At 32.9% G+C, this 23424-nt stretch overlaps 1 protein-coding gene across 1 annotated transcript in view; it reads right to left on the reverse strand.

Annotated features, from left to right (window-relative positions):
* LOC103260016 (contactin-associated protein-like 2) overlaps positions 1 to 22966 on the reverse strand; it is a gene marked incomplete at its 3' end in the record, with an annotated part of 759158 nt that extends 736192 nt beyond the window's left edge. Inside the window, exon 1 of the mRNA XM_008057657.2 lies at positions 22526 to 22966. Within this exon, the coding sequence (XP_008055848.1) occupies positions 22526 to 22622 (97 nt within the window). The remainder of the gene's footprint in view (positions 1 to 22525) is intronic.
* Between the last annotated feature and the right edge of the window lie 458 nt (positions 22967 to 23424).

The following is a 23424-nucleotide window of genomic DNA, read 5'->3' on the forward strand; positions in this document are numbered from 1 at the left end:
AAAAAAAAAAAAAAAAAAAAGAGCAAATACTCACCGTAAATCATGCCTCATGTTAAACAACCTTGATATTATTGTATATCGATTGTCCTACGAATCTTTGAATCACCTCGCTAAGGTATGTAAGTCCTGGGTCTGTTGTGTAGTAGCACAGGTATCCACCATCTTGTCTGCCACTGCCCGAGACACAGACGTGGCTTCTGTTTGTAAATCCCTCTTCAATGTTTCTATGGAACTGGATTTGTCGACCTCTTTCCTCGGCCTTTCAGCTTTCTCAGACATTGGGAAAAATTTTGCATAAATCTGCCTGCTGCAAAACACCATAATGAATTGACTTATATTTTGACCATGCAGTGGCGCGAAAGCAATGCTCATTCATTAGAAATTGTACTACAAATTTTGAATGTTGATTTTTTTCCTATGTTAGAGTCATGCATTAGAAACTCTCTTGAAGTCTATAATACTTAGTGATCTATCACAGAAACAAAGAACTGAGTACCACATGTTCTCACTCATAAGTGGACCCTGAACACTTATCATAATACTATAAGAATGGGATTGGCAGTAGTGGGAAACTGCTGGGGATGGGGCATCAAACCAAGTTGAAATGGGGACCAAAGGGAGACCTACACTTTACGCGTGCAATGACCATTTGTATACCTAACCCTGAATTGTACCCAGATTTAAAATAAAAATTTAAAAATAGAAAAAAGAAACTCTTTTGCATGTTGGGCAGCTTCAGTGGGTCAAAGCTCCCGGTTGGCCACCCTGCAAGTATGCTCTAAGGTAGGCTAGGCTAAGCTATGGTGTTTAGTAGGTTGAATGTATTAAATGCATTTTTGACATACAATATTTTCAGCATACAGTGGCTTATAGATATGTAATCCCATCATAACAGAAACGGAGGAGCATCTGTATTTGAAAAATATTTATAGTTACATTTCCAAATATTCAGGATTATTTTAATTTGTGTTCAGGTAAAAAAATCAAGAACACGTAAGCCACTTAGAATTGTGTTCATAAAAGATTTTTAAAGTCATTTTGATGAGGTGTGTTTTATTTATAAAGAAATTTCATATGTGAGCAACAGATTTTCTCATGATATAGATTAAATAAAATCTCATTACATACACACATGTATACACACATACATATATATTCTTAGAAATAGATATTACAGATTAACATCTTATAAAGTCTTTTGTTCATTAGCCAAACTAAAAATAGCCACTATGGTCTGGTGTCTGAAGGTGATATTTCTTACTCATATAAAAAATGTGCTTAATACATGTGAATAATATTGTATAGATTGTTCAATATTGTATACGTTGATCAATATGATCAGTCATCATTTAGAACATTAATAGTAACATTAAAAGGTAACTTATGAAAGTTATATATTAAATTCTCAGTAATAATAACACAAAAATCAATACCAAAGTCGTTTTTATTTTGTTTTGCTTTTAAACTTAAAATAAAAACATGAATATACCTAATAAATTTGTGGTAAGCTGTTAACTTTTCTGTATTCTTTAGACCTTCCATGCCATTTTAAAATTCAATGCACAAAGTACATTATATTTTCACAGAGTAAAGTTAAAAAAAAAAATATCATTTTGTACCTCTTTCCTCACGGAATTCCCAGAAGAAAAATGCTAAAACGACAATGTGACATTTTTCATCAATTTATAGGTAAAGTTTTATAGTTTTAGAACTTGAGAATGTTTTCTCTCCTAGGATATTTTTTATATTATGCCACATATCTGGCTTTAGCTTCATGATGGCAAGGAACATAGTTTGTAAAAAAAAAAAAAAAAATTAACAAAATATTTAAGCACAATTTGAAAAAAATGTATTAAAAATATCAAACCCCTTATAAAGGTAGCTAAATATGGTGCTCATTGAGAAATAACTAGTAATCTTTCAGTAAACTTTAAAAAATTATATAATAGTCGGGCTCGGTGGCTCAGCCAGTAATCCCATTGCTTTGGGAGGCTGAGGTGAGTGGATTGCCTGAACTCGCGGGTTCGAGACCCACCTGGGCAACTTGGCGAGACCTCATTTCTAAAATAAATCAAAAAATTAGCCGGGCGTGGTAGCGTGCACCTGTAGTTCCAGCTACTTGGAAGGCTGAAGCAGAAGGATCGCCAGAGCCCAGCAGGTTGAGGCTGTGGTGGCCGGGAGCGGCCACTGCACTCCTCTGGGTGACAGAGTGAGATTCCAACTCAAAAAAAAAAAAAAATTATATATTAAGTATAATGTGGTCTTTTCTCATTTTTAAAATAAAACCATTTTATTAAAAGACTATCTTAATTGTAATTTTATTTAAAGTTTCTTAATTTAATTGTAATTAATAGTTACTTTAAAAAGTAACCTTGATTTTATCTTTTGACAAACTACTAAAGTTGTGGTACGCACAAAATATATTTTTTTAATTGAAAATAACTCTTTCATGAATGTTCTCTTCTTTCTTATATGCTTGATGATATTTTTAAAATGATCTTGATTCAGATTTTAATAGTACAAAGCAATCAAGAGGTTCACATTTTCTTTCAAATACTATGTGTGGTTGAAGGTGAATAAAAAATGTCACAAGCATTTCAAAAGAAGCAAATATTACACTTTGCTCTTAAACACAGATGAAACATTAGTATTTTCATGTGACTGATAAAATAAGTAGCTATTTAAATAATATGTTATCTTTTTCAGAAGCATGTACTATGGCCTGAAGTACCTTCTAAAATTGTGCTTTTAGAACTATTGCTGGATTAAAAAATATTCACTCTACAATCTACTTGTTAAACTTAAGAGAGAACAACATATCAGAGCAAATCAAAATACAAAATTTGTATTGCAAATTGTAGCACTACATTAGCTCTGTTTTTTTTTTTTAACTTTTATTAACAGTATTTTTGTTTTTTTTAAATCAATATTTTTTATTATGGTGTTGTGGGGTACAGTTAAGGGTTAGGTATGCAAATATGTTTCATTCAGGCACCCTGTTGATAAGAGGTGTTTCCCCGTCCCCAGACAGATATTTATAAGAATTGACAAAGGCTACTTCAGGAGGATACCCAGTGAAAAGTTAGGAAATACCTAACACAGGTGAAAAACTGAGTAGTTGATATAGATTACATGAGCTTGTATCTAACATTTTCTACTTTTCAGCATTTAACAGTTTGTGTTTCCTATAGTAATAACTCATTAAGTGCCATTTGAGGAATAGACATGCAGAGCATTTTTATCTTGAATCACACAACACAGTGATAAAACATTCTATCTGCTCATTGTGTTAGGGTTCACATAAATTTACCAGTGACCCTGCTATTTTGACTCTTTAATGCAGGTCCACAGTCTTGTAAAACAACATACACCCAACAGTAGAAATCAGTTTTCTGGATATTGAATAAGGGAGATGGCCTAGAGCCCAAACAATTGTAGTCTGTCAACCGTGTCCACCTGCTTCCAAGTTTAGAGAACTAGCAGGGACATTATTAATGCTTTTATGTAGCTCCCACCTGCAAAAACAAAAAAACAAAACAAAACAAAAAAAAACAAACTCCACCAAACTAACCAAGAAACAAACCAACTCTGAATTTTTATACAATCAAAACCCTTGGTAAAGTACAGCATGACTTTCTTATTGCCAATCTTAGAGCCCCACTGAACTCCACTAATTTCAAATGTTGAAATGTCTGTGCTCTCCTGCCTCTTCTGCCATGACTTTCCCACCTCCATCAGCTCCTGACATTCAAAGCCTCTTGAGGATAACTTTTGATATAAAATAAATTAACAGTAAGTTTAGTGGTCCTTTATGAGTCTATTTTCATAGGAAAGACCGACTCTCATTGTCCTTTTTGTAACTGAAAATCACCATATTGGAATAAATGTCATGTAATTTACAGGAAGATAACAAGAATATTGGCAGCAATCTACCATGCTCCATGCAGTAATTTTGGCTGTATACAAGGCAAAAATCTCACTCAGTTACTATTAAGAAGGATACAGTGTACAATGATTAATCTGTCACTTTATTAGACTTTTTTCAATACATTTACTCATGTATAGAAATAAGTACTTTATTTATAAGAAGAAATAATAAATTAATAATTTTATGTTTGTAAATCAGTGTATGTTTTGCACGCATGACATCAGGCATCTTGGAGATATTTTCATGTCAGTAAGCTTAATATTTTTATCATAATATTAGAATTAAAAAGGAGCATATTCACACACACTTTATCAAACATGAGGACAGAGTATTTTGGTAACTGAAATTAGGTTGATTTTGGTGGAATTTTACCAGTTTTGAAGTAGACAAGCATTGTTTCTTCCTTTTTATTTGTGATATTTTATTATAATCACTGGCTTTATTTAAAGGCATCTTTCTAATATATTATCAACTCCATGCTATTTTCTCATTATATTGTCTGGGAAGCTATATGTCCTGGAATGAGATACCTCACTTTCTACAATTCAGTTTTACTAAACTGTATAATATTTTCAATATGTAACACTAATTGGACACTTGTTATTGGTAAGGCAATTTGTTAAGAACTTTGTATGCATATTATTTAAATTTTAGAAATAACTTTGTAACTCTATCTCAAAAATGGATATAAAAGCAAAACTGAAGTTTACAAGAGGCTCTTCTCCATCTACTGTACGATTCGAAAGACTAGGAGACTAGAATTATAGATTTTAAAGACTAGAATGGATTTTAGAGTAATCTAGTTCAATTCTCCCATAACCTCAAAACTAAAACTTAGATTTCATAAATTGTCAGAAACAACACAACTGGTAAGAGGAGGGTCTAACTCTCTTTGCATGTTTTCTTTCTAACCATGTCATAGAACTACACTATGTTACCTACCCCAAATCTTTCATAACATGACAGAATATATGTGTATTTCAATTTTCTTCCTTTAAAGTATGCTTACTTTTAAAATAAGCCAGAAATTGGGTATGACATCTTTCATGATAGGTTCTAAGTTTCAAACTTTGCTGCTTATAGTGTGATTCATAGAAGAGTTTCAACATTAGCATCGTGTGGGAACTTGTTAGGAATGTCACATTACAGGTTCCACTCCAGACCTAGGAATCAGATTCTTTGGGCAGTTCATATGCCTATTAATATATGAAAGAAGTGTTGCTTTAAAAATTTCTTCGTATATATCATCTTCCACAATACAAGTTCTGATAATGGCTAGTGCTATCACTCAGGGCCAATAGATATCCATGTATGACTTCTTGTTGGTCTGTGTTGTAAATAAGATGATCATCTGTAAAGAACATACTTTAGCACAGACTGTAATCTCAGATAAAGAAATATAGATAATACAATATAGAAATCTGAAATATAGATACTGCATGAGCTTGTCACAGATGTGTAGCCTCTCCTGATTACTGCTTATCATATGTCAAATTAAATGAAGACTTAGCCTTTGATTGCATTGCAAAATTAAGCTGGAAAGATGTTGAAAGTTTAAAAACTATGTAACAAGCTCTAGATAATTCTGTTTGAAGAGGTATGTTATTGATTTCTGAAACAACCTTATTGTAACACTGTATTCCTTAAAAACAAACAATTGGCATGAAACTCTGGAAGGCACACTGCAATAAAAATGTAAAGTACCTTTTACAACAATCCTTGGATTTGCTAGCATTTTATAAATGCATACATCTCTAATAAAACTGTGAAATGACAGATATGTTAACTTGCTTGATTATAGTAATCACTTCGTGTAGCATACGTATATCAAAATATCATATTGTACACCTCAAATTTATACAGGATAAAAATAAAAAGTAAGTTAAATGAGAGTAAAAAAACCTTCAGTTTTATGTTTCTCAATCCATGTAACAATCCAAATAATTATAATCCTACTAAAAGAAAAATATTTTTGAAAGACTAGAACACAGTTATGCCAAGGGTAAATGCTTAAAAATATGAACCATAGTATTTTTATTCACATTAAATAATAACTACAAAAATCTTATACTTATAGGGTTGTAGTAATTGTCTCAAAAACATTGCGTGAATTATGCTAAAATTAGAAACAACATTATTTACTTTCTCTAAAATCAGCTATAAATGATATGCTTCACAATAAAGATTATTTAAGAAATGCCTCGTAAAAATGCTTGCTGTTTCAAAGGCACACACATGTGCTAAATTTTTCCCTTTAGCAAAATTCTCTAAGCTAAATATAATTGAATTGTTGCAAATGTTAGTACTGATGTTTCTAAATAAGACAGAAACTATCTCTCATGTAGACAGTATAATTCACAAGCAAAATAATTTTTTAACATAATGCTTAATTGGTCTGAATTTCTCTTGCATTTAAATACATTTTGTGTCAAGGTGTTAAATAACAAATTTAGAAATAAAAAGAGGCACTTAACCCTTTATTCCTGATATCTAAGGATCTGGTGAGAAGGAAAAATGGACTATTTGATATAAAACACTCATTTGTTTTTACTGTTACATTTTAGTGTTTGAAGACACCTGGAACAATGCGTTCTCCTCTCATAAGTGTACCATTTTTTCCTTCCTCACTTTACCTATCAACCTGGTTGATGGAATAGTAGTAAAGAAAAAATGATAGCTAGGTAAAATACAAGAGGCACTCAGGAGTTATTTTTAATTGTCCTGAGGTATAAACTAGATAATTGATTTCTTCATTCTTTCTCCACTATTTTTCTACAAATGAAATTTTAAGTCCTCCTTTCTTTACTAAAAAGAAAAAAGAATATTCACAAATTGAAAGCAAAAAAACAAATATTTTCCAAGTTGGTTGATTATATAAGTCCTTAAGTCTTTTTATTTCTTACATCATTTTGAAATTGAATTTTACAGTTTGAAATTGTAAAATTAAATACCTAAATACATTTGTATGCTTTCCCCATCTCAGATAGAAGATTATAGATAAGGTCACCTGCACCAACTGAGACTTGCTACAAGGCAGGGACCATTCAAAGCTTTGGTTGATGGGCCTGGAGCTCTACGACCCAGGAAACAGAAAGAGAAGAATTCATTATGACCTATTGATTTGGCCTTAGACTATGTCTCTGAATATGATTTTCCAGTGACCAACTTTCATCATCATTTTTTATGACCCTATCACTCTAATTCATGCCTTCATTATCTATGTAGCAAAAGGTAATTGCTCATTTTGCCTAGGCCTTTGCAAGAAAATCACATAGTTTTTATTACATATGAAGTTGCTTATTATAAATTTCTCATTAGAAATGTTTTCTAAATTCCTGGAGATTATAAAACACTCAAGACAGAGACCCTGTCTTCAAAGTTTTTGTAATCTCTGGAGTTTACCATAGCGATTTATTTAATAGTCACTCATGTTTTTTTAATAATAAAAAGTTGTATAAATTATTTTAGCTAAACCTTAAAACATTCTGGACACAGATTTTCAGTGATTTAAAATCATGACTACTGTTAGGGTAAAAATGTTCATGCTTTTGGATATGTTCCTTATGCCCACAAGCTATCTAATTTGTAAATGTTGAAGTTTCTCAGAACCATTCATGAGTAAGGTAATTAAATACTGGTAACACTTGTAAAATAAGTTCTACTAAAATGATTTCTTCTTTTGCACTGTCTTAATAATTTTTGTCATGATTTATAACATTTGAGCATACTTTTTTAATTAAGTGACTAGAGTTAACTAACATGTTTGTGCAGAAATATTATCATAAATACTATTGCATATAATATGAAAAAATATAAATTCAATTAATGTAGGTTTCATATACTTTTCCTCCTTTAATTATTTCTTAATGTATTTAAATCATATTCTTACTTCAATGTTTGTTCATTTTTATGTGTTATTATGTAAATATTAGGTAATAGATTGGTCTAGTCTTTGCTAATTGTTCTAATTGTAAGTCTTAACTTCCCAAGTAAATTATGAAATAAATGTAAGAAGCAGTTACAAATGATTTTGCAAGATTTATAGACTCTAGTCTAGTATTATACCCATAGAAACTGCATAATAAATGCTTAATGCATTTAAAATAATAAAAATAAAAATCACTAAAATAGGTCTACCCTAATGTGCCAGTGCCTGCACACTCTGTAATGCTTACAGTAAGTCTTCCATGTAGGCACTATTATTTTACCATTTTGCACATTAGAAATCTGGGGCTCAAAAGTTTAGATAATTTGTCTAAGGTCACCCAGAAACAGAGCTAACAACCGAACCATAGCCTTTCAGACACAAAATTCTGTGCCTTTACCACTATAAGATATTTTTCACAAAGAATATGTAGATTATTTTCAAACTATTAATACTTTTGCCAAATCATTGTCAATGTATTTCAGCAAGTAATCACTATAAAATCATTTTCGGCAATGGTTATAGAACATTAGATTACAGCAATCTTTATTTTAGGAGCTGCTATGATAGGATACCCATCCATAGTAAAGGACTATTTATTTCTCACATTCATGGAGAATAGCTTTGATAATAGATACATCGTTCCACAAAAAATGAACAGAATTGGGCACCCTCCCATGGAGAAGCATAATATTTAAAACTCATGGATGGTGGATAAATAAATCAATGCATGCATTTATAAAACATTTACATATAGTATTCCAATTTTTGTATGTTTTAGTAAACTCTGCCTAATCAAATCTTACATTTTAAGTTGAATCAAAGTCTATTTTCAGTGCTTTTGGTTTATACAATTAAAGAGACAAAATAGAAACAGATAAAAATTTTCAAAATCACTTTAAGACTGAATAACTTTAAAGTGCAATTTAAAAAACTTATCTTTCTCTACACTTAAATTTAAGTTGTGTATTTTATGTACAGCAATGTATATATGTTTTTTATTCTAGTTAGCCAATTTAGCAGATGGTTAAGTTCATTCATAGCATTCAGGCTTTTTAAATGCTTGTTTTTAACAAAATGGTGAAACATACATTATTCTGTCTTATTAAAGGTTAAAAACCCTTACTACCTATATTTCTAACCAGTGAAGATTTGTTTTCTATTTGCTGATACACAATCAAGCAGTATCATTTATTCTTCCAAAATTTTCTTTTCACTGCATGTTTTATGGAAGACTTATTCCAAAGTTACTAAATACCTCCTCATTAAGGTGACATCCAAACTTGGACAGTGCTGGAATTGTTATGTTGTCTTCTGTTTCTTGGAACATTCTCCCCATGCTGTTTGGCTGTCTAGTTCCTTCTTTCCCTTTGGGTTCCAACTACAATGTTGTAATAAAGAGGATATCCTTACCCACTAATGACATTACCTCTGGAATGGCTGAAATAATTTAATCATTTTAATTTCTATTTTAGCATGCTTAATCAATAAAGAAAGGTTTAAGGTAATCTAATAAGATAAAATATTATAAAACAAAGTTAAAATAATTTTAAAATTAAGAAGCATTATTATTAAATGTTTTTTTTAACTAACATATTGCAAAGTGAATGTGTTCTATGGAAGCGGATAAAGTGGTTAATAAACAAAATAATGAGAAAAGAGTTTTAGTTCCAGGTCTAGATCACTAACCTTTCTAAAACATGCCGATGTTCAGTGCATTTTTTTCTGAGTAGTTCCTCTTAACTATTTCTTAGGCATCTGTTGTCACAGGATAACTCCAGGAAACACTTTAATCACTAGCATGATTTGTCTATCATTTGTGCCTTTGTCATTTGAATATTCAGTATGTGGAAACAAACACAGTATGAGAGATGCTCTAAATACTGTAATTATAGGCATATAAATGAATAAACAGCAGTTCTGAATGCCTTTTTAAAAAAGCCCCATTGATGCCAATTTGATAGAAATGTTATTTTTTTGTAATATTCTGAATTCTCTTTCTGAAAGTGTATGCATTACTCTAATTTTACTAGCTATAATCTAAAAATATGCAATAACGGATCTTAAATTCCAAAAATTTATTTTGGGTGACTATATAGACTTTGTAAAACTATAATACCTCCGATTATTGTATACAATAATTATGTAACATTAAACGTATTCTTATATAGACTACTCAAATTGCCATAATATTTTCCTAATATAATTTGAGCAAAGAACAGTTAATAAATTAAAATTCAAGAATATACTGCATTTCACATTAAGCAAATAGGTGCAAACTGTCCTTTAAAATCACTATAATAGCTTTATTATTTTTGAATGACAGTTCTCTAAAATATTTTTTTCATTTTGACTAATACAGGTGAGAGTCAGTTTTTAAGTCAGATTTTTTTGTAATATAAGGATTACTTACAGAAAATTTTGTTGCAACTAACATTATATTACATTTATAATATTTTGGATTACAATGCTTTTAGCTATAAAAGCAACTCTGTACTTGTTGCTACAATCTAGCTATTTGCACTTTGAAGCACAGTTTATATACAGAACAACCCCATTTCAATTCAATTTCCAAAGGTTTTTATTTAACACTGCTTGTATACCTAAAAGTATCATAGGTAATTTGAATAATATAAGCCAATATAAATCACATTCTTTTATCTTAAGGAATCTACTAATCTTTCAGATATTTTTTAGGTATCCATAAAAGTAGTAGTGATGGAGTATTAAAAGTATATTTAATTAGACTCTATGATAGCTGTCTTCAAATATTTTATAGCAGTAGAATATTGGGTAAATATTATGCTTTTATTACCTTAGAATTCTAACTAGAATTACTGGCTGAAATGTATGGGAATGTAAATTTTGTGTAATTATAAGGGAGAACTTGACAAAAGTAAGAAGTGTATAAAAATGAAACCAGTGAGATTTAAAAATTCTTGAGCATTCTAATGCTTTGGGTATTCCAGCAGAGAGGTAATTGACTAATTTTATGTAATGGGTATAATGCAGGCAGGACAGTGCCTCGTGTGGTTAAAAAATGATTACTGAAGTCTAGTTCCTTTGATATGAGAATATTCATATATATTAATATAAGCAAAATGATGGGGGATATGCCTATGCAAATTGTGGACTAACAGAAAAGGGAGTATCTTGTGTTTTCAGTAGGCATCACCGGGGGAATCATTGTACAGAATATACATTTTGAAACAGATTTTGTTGACTGACCAGTTTTAAAATGATACATTTCATGTATCATTCAGCATCTGTATCTGTAGTATGTACAGAGTCACAAATATAAAGATGAAGAAAGTTACTTTAAAACATGAACAAATAGTTATAAGTGCCTAATTTTTTTTACTTATCAAATTATATTTTTGTTACATTAAAATGAAAATAAAATTCACTGGCATTTCCTAACAACAACAATATCAACTCATCTGCTGGATTATTATACATTAAATATATGTAATTATCAAGTTTCTCTGCAACTACCTCTATCATTTACAAGATTTGTTGGCATCTTAAGCTCTATATTTTGAGTAATTGTTAGACACAATGATTATTTTGTTGACACCTGTCTTTAATTTGCATGCAAATAACAGTAATTCTTAGAAACAATGTGTTCTAAATAATCTGTCATACTTGGGTTTTAAGGTATGTGACCAACCATGAAACTTAAGGAAAACACACAAAAAATGCCTCCTAATAGAGCTCTGCAGGAAATGGGTTGGGGAAGTTGTAAGTTTTCATAGCATGGTTTTATATTTCCCTTGAAATGACAGATAACAATTCACTTATAAACTAAGACAGATATTTGTGTTTTATCCTTTAAAAATATTTCTTGTCTTCCGTGTATTGTCAACACTTTGGAATAATTTCTCACTCAAATATCAGATAACTGGACATGACCTGCATCATTTGTCATTACTCTATTCCTTATCAGTTTAGAAAGCAAACAAAGTGCTTATAGTTTTTAGTACTTCACCTGTGATTAGACCAAACTGCCACAGGGAGGCGGTGGTACCTCAGTTTGCTCCAAAATTCTGAACCTTGAACCGTAAATGATTTGCACCTAAATCAGCATAGACAAAATAGGAAAAGACATTTTCAAAAACAGGAACAGAATGTTATAAGACATAAGAGAAATATGATTAGAAAGAGAATGTTATATTAGAGAAACTGCAAGGATTTCAGTAAGGTTGGTTAGATTATAGGTGGCAAATGTTGGGTTAGGGGGACATTAAATTTAAGGGGCAGGGAAGAACCAGAGAAGTGGAGTACTATAACAAGATTTGTGTTTTTGAAAAGTATTTCTGGCATAGATATTGATGATAAACTAGACAGGGAAGATTGGAAACAGGGAGGCATGCCAGGAGGCCACTAAATTAATGCCTGGAGGGAAATGCTGAAAATCTTAACTATAGCAGTGGTGATAGGAATGGAGGGCTGGGGATGGATACAAGAAATATTTAAGCATTAGAACTGGCAAATATTTTAAAAACAAATATTGTCCCACTGCCACACAGGCAAAAGAAGTGGTTTACCTCTCAAAACGACTCAAGAAAAGCTTCATGGATTAGATGTTACATGAAATGAATATTCTAAACTATGCTTATAAATTAAACAATTATCATCCTTTAACTTTAGTAATGACAATCATATTTATAGTTTTGGATACAGACTACAGCATTTCCTAAGAACTGATTTTAAAATAGCTTTTACTCATACCTGACAAACATATTAACAAATATTTTATATAGCTTTAAATAAATGTTTTCACCACATGACTATTAAATGTATTCTAATAGTACCCCAAAGATACAATTACATTATAAAAGTACTTTAGCATGAAGAGGAAGAATACAAACAAAATATTATGTATTACTGTTTAATGTACTTACCATACAAAGAGCTATATTCCTCTCTTTATGTCAAATATATATTTTCCTATTTACCAATATAAATTTCAAGTCTTTAGAACATATAACAGTGTGATCAAGAAACAAGTATAAAAACCTATAGAAATATTTTGCCAATAGGTTTTTTTCTTCTATATACAAGTTAAACTCTAAAATGTTGCCTAAATGCAAAACTGAAAATCAGTGTTAAGTTAGAGAACTCAAACAGTGAGACACTTCATCACTCTCTACCAGCTGCATCACCAGTATGGGTCAGGGATTTAACAATAGGTCCTACTGGTGACCCAGGCAAGTTATTTAACTTCTCTGTGTGCCTCAGGCTTCTCATTTGCAAATGGAAAGCCCTGTTGTAAGAACAACATTAGGGCACACACTAAGAATAGTGCTTGACTTGAAGTCAACTCTTAACAAATACTAGCTATTTGTATAATACTGGCCAAAATTTTTATAAGTGTAGTAAGATCTATGCTGCTTAAAGTTGTGGAAAAGCACACTAATTGATAAATGCTGAAAATGTAAATTGTTGCAAAATTGTGAAATTTAATCAGGCAACATTTTTTTAGGGAAAAAATATACATCCTGTTTGGTCAAGCATCCCAGTCTTTAGTATCAATTCCACAAAAATAAACCCATAAGGATCTAGAATATCTGAATATAACTGTTTACTGTTGCATTCTTAATAGTAGAAGCAATGTAAATACTCAGTTATGGCACATTTATGTCTTTGACACAGAGTTTTTATTTGTCAACTGACACAATGAAATGGTTGTTCTTAATCTCATAGTATGAACAACCAAAAAATACAATGAATTATGTTAGCATATGCTTTAAACTTATCATAACTTACATATAATACAGAGGTGCATGAGGCATGATGACATTTTGCTCTTGGAGTGTCCATTCCTACCATTAAAAATCTCGCCTAAAGTGGGACCTCATCAAACTGATGAGCTTCTACAAAGAAAAAGAAACCATCAAGAAAGCAGAGAGACAGACCACAGAATGGAAGAAAATATTTGCTAACTGTGTATCTGACAAAGGATCTAAAAGGAACTCAAATGCCCCGAAAGGAAAAAAACAAACAGCCCCATACAAAAGTGGGCAAAAGACATGAATAGACACTTTTCAAAAGAAGATATACAGGCAGCCAACAGACACATGAAAAAGTGCTCAGCCTCATTAATCATCAGGGAAATGCAAATCAAAATCACACTGAGATGCCAACTAACCCTAGTAAGAATGACCATCATCAATAAAACAAACAACATGTTAGTGAGAATGCTGAGAAAAAGGAACACTTCTAATACTGCTAGTAGTGCAACCTCTTTGGAAGACAGTGTAGCGTTTTCTGAAAGAACTAGAAATTTACCTTCCATATGACTCAGCCATCCCCTATTGGGAACACATCCAGAGGAACTCAAATCATTCTACAAAAAAGATATCTACACATGCATGTTTGTTGCAGCTCTATTCACAATAGCAAAAACATGGAACTGTCCATTGAAGCTGGACTGGATTAAAAAAATGTGGCACATATATACTATGGAATATTATGCAGCAAGAAAGAAGGACAAACACATGGATCTTGCAGCAACGTGGATGGATTTAGAGTAGGTCATACTCAGTGATGTATCACAGAAACAGAGTACCATATGTTCTCACTCATAAGCAGACCTTGAACAACTATCATAATACTATAAGAAAGGGATTGGCAGTAGTGTGAAACTGCCAGGGGAAGGGGGATGGGATTGGCAGTTGAGGGAAACTGCTAGGGGAAGAGGGACACACCTCATCAACAAAGGTACCTGCATAATCAACACTTGTATACCTAACCCTGAATTGTACCCCACATCTTAAAAAAAAATCTTTGCATTCTGGCATGTGAAACATTTGCCTAATACATAATTTGTCAAATGAAAGAATGACTAAAATATGCCTTTATACCATAAAAATCTCTCCTAATCTAATCTAAATTAGGCATACTTTTAAGAAAACGTTTTCATGTGAAGAGATTAATTATGTGCTTTAAATAACAATGAGTGTATTTTATCACAAAAATGTTAGCTATAGGACTGCTGGTGATGGTACTACTTAGAACATTAGTTTAAAAAATGAATTTTTTTAAAGAAAAAATCTGATGGGACTATAAGTGGCTGTCTGGCACACTGTGGAGAAAGATTCTGTGGCCATATTCATATCCTCTGAGAAAAATACCATGATGAATTAAGAGGATTTTCTTTGATAATGGCATCAAACTCATTGCATTCTTGTGTCTATGTGAAAATATAGAGAAAGAAATAATGCCTGAATCATGAGTTCTTCAATGGATTAACATTAAAAATATTAACCTAGAATATTCATTTAATTACCCAAATAATTGATACTTATCTTTGATTTTCCAGACAACGTATTTTATTTGAATCAAGATATTTCAATTATACTACATAAAAATATAAATTTCGAATCAGAATTTATTGCAATTAAGTAATTTAATACATAATGACCTATTTATTGTGCAATGAATACATTTTAAAAATATAAGATCCCCAAAATATGCCATAATTTTGCTATGTAATAGAATTAGGCTAAAATGTCTTCATGTAATTCTTCTGTTTATGACTTTTTGACCAATATCTGAAAAATATATAAAAAATAAAGAAGTAGACATTCTATACTTATAGTGTTACTTAATAATTTGGTTCCCACTAAGTAAGAGGTGACTGCCTAGAAAATGAGTTAACAGAGTGATATAATTTAATCTAAGTGTGTGTTCTGTTATAAAACAATCACTTGCATCCATATGATATACTAGTGACAATAAGCACCTTCAATTTTGAAAGAATATTTTTTGAGGTGCTATTTTATTTGATGAATCATGATATTTAAGCACTTAAGTTATTTTATTAATTCATGGTGTATGCATTATTTTTTCTATATATTTCTTTTTAGTAAAGTAATTAGATAGCATAGAGAACATTATAAGAGTAGTTAATAGAAAATCAAGAGTAAGGGCAGAGTTTTCCTTCTTTATGTACTATTTCAACATGACATCTAATACATAAAGGTGAGCAAATTCTTGCCAAATTTAATTAAACTTTATATAACTTGCTTCCATCTTAAATGTACCACAGAGCACAGGGTTAGTGAATCTGACAGTGTGTATGTAGGTCACGCCTCTTTGCCTGCAGTTTTCTATGATTCATATTCCCAGATCACCATTCTAGTGCAGATGAAGGAAGAGGTGAGTATATTAGAAAAGGCATGAAAAAACTTACATATGTTCAGGATATTTTTTTTCCTCGTCAAAGTGTTCTCAGGATCTAATTTTACCTTTCTCTTAAACATAAAAACATTAAAGCATATATCACTATTTATGGTTTTGAGGGTGTTTCAAGGAAATTTATATCATAAAAAAATGTAGAATATGGCCCCCAGGAGCTTCTCTGTATTTTTTTCAACACTTTTACATTATACCAAAAATACGTTATCTTCAGCAAGCAAACTCAGAGCCAACAACTACATCTTTATATCCAGACTTCCTACTATCAGGGGAGACTTTAAAATCTGCAGTGTCATAAAAAAAATCAGTTACTGCAAGCTGTTATTATGAATAGTCTGTCCCAAAATGAACTAAATAAGAGTTTAACAAGATTGTTTTCTAAATTTACCATTGTGGAAACAATCAACTTTGTTTTCTAAATGCAAATGCTTTCCTATTTTTAAAATAATTGACTTCAAATATCTAACTCTTGATGATTGTACAGAAAGAACAGGAAGTATAATTAACTAAAGGCACGTGGAATTTACCAGATACATGGATAGAATGAAATCGAATGTGTACTGACTAAAGTTTGTAAACAAGCTATGTTTAAAATGGTAATACTATTGATCACTAATAAAGAAATGGTATTCTAAGCATCTCTTTGAAAAAACATTACTAATAAGACCATGCAGACATATGAAGAAATGAATGAATGCACAAATGATTGGGGGAACTTGGAAGTCATAGTTTGAATAAGACCAATTCTCCAATCAATATCAGAGGGAAAAATTAAGTCTTATTCATTACTAATTTCCAAATTATCCAGAAATTCATTCATGTTCATTTGGCTTAATACTAAATAATCTTATTATTGGCAACTTTAATATATTTTAGGTTTTAGTGAATACAATAAATGTCACTCCCATCTCTGCCTGAGTTCTATATTAGAACATAACTCACAGATAGAGAGCAAATATCCTTTTTAATATAATCATTGCTGATACAAAGAATAAAACTTAAATGTGGCAACAACGGACTTCATTAAACCTTAATTCCGAAATTAAATAGACTTTCTTGCCATAGGAAAAACTGAACACCATAAAGTTGTCCATGTTATCAGTCACATCAGAGGCAAAGCCTATTCCCACATATCTTTCAGCAGAATGTACTCCTTCTTTTGGGAGTTTAGAAGAAGGAAGGAGAAACTGAGCTAAGCATACCTAGGTCCTTGTCTCAATGACACCTGAGAGATATCTGCCTAACATAGGAAGGAATGGGTGAACTGTAGACACAGACGCTAAGAGTATTACGAGTAGTTTCTTCCACATTAGAAGAAACCATTACGATGGAGAGAGGTGTAGCACTTCCACATCCCAACAACTTTACTTGGTCAGAGTTAAAACACATGAGTTCTATAGATCCCAGGAGATGGAAAAATCCAGTATTTTAACTGAACACTCTGTTAGAAGTATTATTTTTAAGGTTTTCATTTGAAAAGTTAAAGAATGGATAAATATCATTTCATTTTCACCCTTACACATGAAAATCGCAAATATAAACATATACCTTATTTCAGCAGCCTCATATTAGATGTTTATGGATATATATGTTATATTTTGAATAGCTACTTATCCTAAAATATGTATCTCTCTAGAAACACTGATAATATTCAATTTCAGATACTGAAATAGATACGAATATAGAATTTACTTTATTATTGCACACAACACTGGAGTGTTGAGGTCAAAATTGCTATATACTCCATTATTTAACTTACAAGTAACAAAGAATGGAAAAGTAAAGCACTTCTCAAATCAGCACTAAGTATAAGAAAATCTTGAAAGTATGTATTTTATTTCTTCATCTCATTTACATCAATCACTACACAGACAAATTGCACAAGATGGATCACCATATGGTTAATATTTTTCAGAAAATCACAAACTGCATTTAAATTAAGAATTTCTGAGCCTAAAATTTCACATTTTCTACAGACCATCTAAAACAAATAAAAAAGATTCCTATTTTTTAAAAAAAAGCAAGACAAGTGTAGGCACATTTATCTTTCAATCATAAAAAAGATACATCAGACAAGAAGGTTTATTAGTTCCATTTTAAAGATTTAATAGGTTTTTCTCAGAAAAGTTTACTAATTAGGTAAATGTACTAAAATCTCAGAGAAAGTATAGAAGTTAAAAGATCTTGTCCTGGTTGGGCAAGGTGACTTATGCCTATAATCCCAGCACTTTGGGAGGCCAAGGTGAGAGGATTGCCTGAGCCCACAGGTTCGAGACCAGCCTGAGCAACTTGGCGAGACCGCATCTCTACAACAAATCAAAAAATTAGCCTGGTTTGGTGGTGCATGCCTGTAGTTCCAGCTACTTAGAAGGCTGAGGCAGAAGGATCACCTGAGCCCAGCAGGTCAAGGCTGCAGTGACTGTGAGCATGCCATTGCACTCCAGCCCGGGCAACAGAGGGAGAGACTCCAACTCAAAAAAAAAAAAAAAAAGTCCTAGTTCCTTAAAATAGAAAAAATATTTATACAGTCATGAGTTGCTTAACAATGGGAATATGTTCAAAAAATATGTCCTTTGACAATTTTGATATTGTGTAAACATCGCAGAATACACTTATACAAACCTAGATACGTACATAGGCTATATTGTACACCTTTTGCTGCTAGGCTACAAACTTGTACAGCATGTTACTGTACTGAATATTGCAGGCAACTGTAACACAATGGTATTTGTGTATCTAAACATACAAAAGTTACAGTAAAAATACAATATGAAAGATAAAAAAATGGCACACTTGTATATGACAGCACCACTATAACCTTATGGGATCACCATCATACATGTGGTCTGTTATTAATCAAAACGTCAATATGTGGTGCATGAATGTATTAGACGTGAATTTTAAAATATGTACATCAAACAACTTTGATGTCACCTGAAATTATATGTTGTATGTTTGTAAATATGTAAAGGTTAATAAAAACTTGAATTAAATTTGTGTATATTTTTTCAACCCAATTGTGTCACACATTGATGATAAGGATAGTAAAACTTGAACAAAGATGTTTATTTCCTGAGTATCAGGTGCCTATAATAAAACTATGATTACATATCTCTCCAAAGTTAGTGATAATTTTATTATTAGTTTACATTAAGAAAATAATGTACTACTTCTTTCAATCAATGAATTTTACTGGCCTAAAGCTTCTTCTTAGAAGACAAACTCATTACTATGTTCGTAGTCAATATAAACTGGTCATATTTGTTTTTATAAGTATTTATGTATTTTCCACTTAAAATATACCACTTTGGGAAAAGTATATGAATTGAAGAGCTAGAAAATAAATCAATAAACTATTGCTTGATATTGCTGCATTAGTTACCTAAAATAATTGCAATAGAGAAGACGTATCTATAAACTTGTGAACAACTTAACTTTTTTGAATGACATGTTAGAAAATATATAAATATTCACATGTTTACATATAATAAATACTTCATATGTACCCTACATTAGATAATATAATATATCTATATATTTTATAACATGTATATAAAGGATTTTACCAAATACATATATGTATACATATATACACATAGCATGTGTATATATGTATATGCAAATTAGTATTTGTTAAAAAGTATTTGAATCAATGAAAAACATATTTCAATTGTAATAGTCAGTGAAATCATAGGGTATTCGAAGTAATATGCATTGCCCTTTTTCAGAGAATACTTATTTAAACCAAAATTCAGTGAATTTTAGAAACTAAATTGATTAAATGCTCATAATTTAGAACTGCACAGTCAAGATCTTTCTAATAGTTTCAAATAAATACAACTCCCTAGGAGTAAAAGATTGTCTTTAAACTTCCCAAGTGAGTCATGTGTGCAGTCATTTACAAGAAGGGAGGATATATGATTCCATTAGCTCAGCAGCTGCTCCTTTTCACTATCTGCAAAGAAATTAGATTGTATTTTTACTTAACCATACCGATAATCTTTCCAAAAGTGTATTATAGTCTACTTGTACAAAAACGTGGTGATGACAGTTTTCATATACATTTCAACAGCTGAGAAAAATAAGATATAAGCAAATTACTTATTTGCAGAGGTGTACAAAATGAATAAAAAGTATTAATGGCATCCTATATGCCCATTCTAATCAAAAAGTTACTTGAAAACAGAAAGTTTTAGCATAGTTATCACATTTTAAAATGTGTACTAAATTAAAACTTTACTTTTAAATTTTCATGCTACTTTTTGTCTTGTGATGACCTCTCCTGGTTGAGTTGTTCATTATCTTAGATTCATGTAGTTTTCACTTTTTTCTCCTTTTATTGTTTTTAGTTCAGAAATATAACTAATATTCTTCTTCAGAGTTACATATAATATAAATATTTTTATTAAATATAAAACTGCAGTTGAAATTTAAAGTACTGAATCTGTGCAGCTCATTTTAATTAGTCAGGGCCTATATATCATTCTCATTAATTCATTTCCAGGTTATAGGGAAACTTTGCATTTTGATCACACAGTTTCAATTCAAATGAAATAATGTCATCTTAATTACTAAGTCATTTACATTTTAAACAATGGCAAATAAGAGTTAAATAAATAAATATTACTAATCAAGCATAACTCTTAACTATCTTAAAAGTAATGGTTCCTGTGTTCTTCCCTATCACCAAATTCCAAGTGGTAAAATCTCAGACAAAAAAAATTTAAATAACAACTTTTTCATTCTCAAAACATATTCATTCAATGTGCCATTCTCAACACATGGTGAATATTTCTGACTGATGAACTGTAATTGAAGCATACAGAAAGATCAAACCCAGAACCCAGGAAAAACCTTGGATATTGAGGCTTTCGATCAGTGAACATAATAAATTGAACTTATAATGAGTTTATTTTTTCCAGAAAAAGTGATAGCAAGTTCTGTATAACTAGATCTTGAAGTAAAAACTGATACTTATTAGAATAGTTTTCCAAGGATATAGGTAGATATTTGTGTGAATATCAACATCGAGCATTATATCTTCACAATTTATGTTTAAATTTATAAAATTGACATAAAATATTAACAATATATAACTTTTTTGAAGTTTAATCTGTGTTGTGAAATAAGCTGTAAAAATTGTTCAAGTCCAGTAAAAACTTAGATACCATTTTAATGTCTGTCCTTATCTTTAAACACTGCAAAAAAAAAGATAACACTGAACTTAGGAAAATATGTCAAAAACGGTAATACTGACTCATCAAAGGATATCACTAGTAGATTGCTTGCCACAACTTATAAAATCCATGTTCAACGCTATTCTTATTACTTTGTATACACTAGAGCAAGAGCATTACTAACACAGCACAAAGATTCATTAATACACCCCTAAATCTTATAAACAGAGAGAGGAAAACTTCACATATAAATTCTGGAAAATACTAAACTTTTTTTCCGCTAAATGCAAAATGTTTCTTTTTAAACTCTAAAATCTCCATGATAATTCTTTACCAACTCACTCATTCTCAGAAAAAGTTTGTGCTTATGAATGTTATCCTGTGATTCCTACAGGCAATCTTTCTAGTGTTTAACTCTTTCTGAGCCAAAGGAGCAGTCATGCAGTTCCTCTTTACATGCATAGTATGCACTTCTAAAGCAATGCAGAAAACGACCCAGAAGCTTCCATTTCTTCCTAAACCTCATAAAGACAAGAGCAGTCCTAAAACATCCTAAACACACACACAAACCTGGTCAAAACACAATATATACATGCTAAGCAGCATTATTTTCTTGAAAACTCTTTCAAGAATCTGTTCATTATTGCATTGACAATGCTTTGCACGGTGTCCCAAGTCCTGGACTGCGTTGATCCTATCCATTACATCAAACTATCAAAGAGTTAAAGCAATTTCAGTTCAGTTTTGCATTCGATGCCTTCCATTTTAATAAGCAAGTACTAAACAGACATTAACTTTTTAGGGGAACGTGGGAGGTTAAAGAGAATTCTATAGGTGCCCAAACTGTTTAAAATATGCCTCCTTTTAAACCCCAAACCCTTGCTCATTAAGTTAAAGCCATAAATACAAGCAAGAAACTTATTTTTGCCATGCTCTTCGCTTTTCATTTCACTGACCTACCTAAGCAAAATGCAATTCACTCTCTCTACACAAACTCTCAAGAAGCTGCCATCTACACTAATGACTCTAACCAAGCTGTTGCCAGCCAATTTCCAAGACCAGGAACAACTTTCCAGAAGCATCACCCAGAGTCAAAACCCTCTCTTTCAAGCCAGGAGCGCTGGGTTTGGAGTTTCTCTACTGCAGTGTCTGCAAGTGTGTGACGGCGGAGACACACACACATCAGGGGGCGAGAACTGCGAATGCACCTCAGACTTGGTACCCGGGTGCCGAACACCAATGCGGCACTGAACTGCTCCAGCGCAGAGCGAGCTCACGGAGAAGGCTACTTACGGGACGTGGAGGGAGCCGTCCAGGCTCTGCAGAGGAAGCTGCTGGCAATCCACAGCCAAAGCGCTGCCCCGCAGCCGGCCCGCGGAGCCGACACCATCCTTCGCCCGCCGGCCCGCGGTACTCCACAAGCTCGCTGCGGAGAGGCAGTCCGGCTCTCCGTGGGGTTCTCCAGGGGAGATGGGCTGTCCTCAGACAGGAGAGAAAGCCAAGCCCCTCCCTCTTCCTCTTCTCCCCTCACCTCCCCGCGCCAGGCTTCAGTTCTTCTGGGCTTAGAGCAGCAGGGGAGTCTCAGCCTTCGTTTTCCCTCCGCGCGGTCTTGCCTCTTGCTCCGTGAGCCGGTGTAATGCCGGGGGGCGGGGGGGGGGGGGGTTAAGAAATTCAAACCGAGAAGGAAAAGGAGGGGGGAGAGAGGAGGGGATGGACACCTACCCCGCCCTCTCCTCCTCGGCGGGGGGAGCAAAGGACGGGGAGGAGGGGCAGTTGGGGGGATCAGAAGAGCGGAGGCTGCAGAAGAGAAAGGGAGAGCGACGGGGACCGTGGTGCTGCTGTTGCCACTGCGGACGAGCGCTCCTTTCGCCACTGGGCAGCGTGACTCAGAGGGGTTTCCAAACGTCTGTCAGCTCACATGGAGAGATTGTGTATGTGCGGAGCGCGCAGCGCAGCCGGCGGCGCGCGCTCGGCCTCGGCGCGGCGCCGGGAAGCAGCTCCCGGGCGGCGGAGCGCGAGCAGCAGCCGCGGCAGCCGGAGAGCAGGCGACGCCACCGCCGCCAGCAGCGCCAGCAAGCCCGGAGGCGAGGGAGACGGAGGGGAGCCCTCCCTTCTCTTCCCTTCTCGATCCCCTCCTCGGCTCCTCCTCCTCCTCCTCCTCCTCCTCCTCCTTACCGTACCCCTCTGGCTGC

This window comes from Carlito syrichta, unplaced genomic scaffold, assembly GCF_000164805.1.
Source record: "Carlito syrichta isolate Samal-C Ts95f unplaced genomic scaffold, Tarsius_syrichta-2.0.1 Scaffold87619, whole genome shotgun sequence".
Taxonomy (NCBI): domain Eukaryota; kingdom Metazoa; phylum Chordata; class Mammalia; order Primates; family Tarsiidae; genus Carlito; species Carlito syrichta.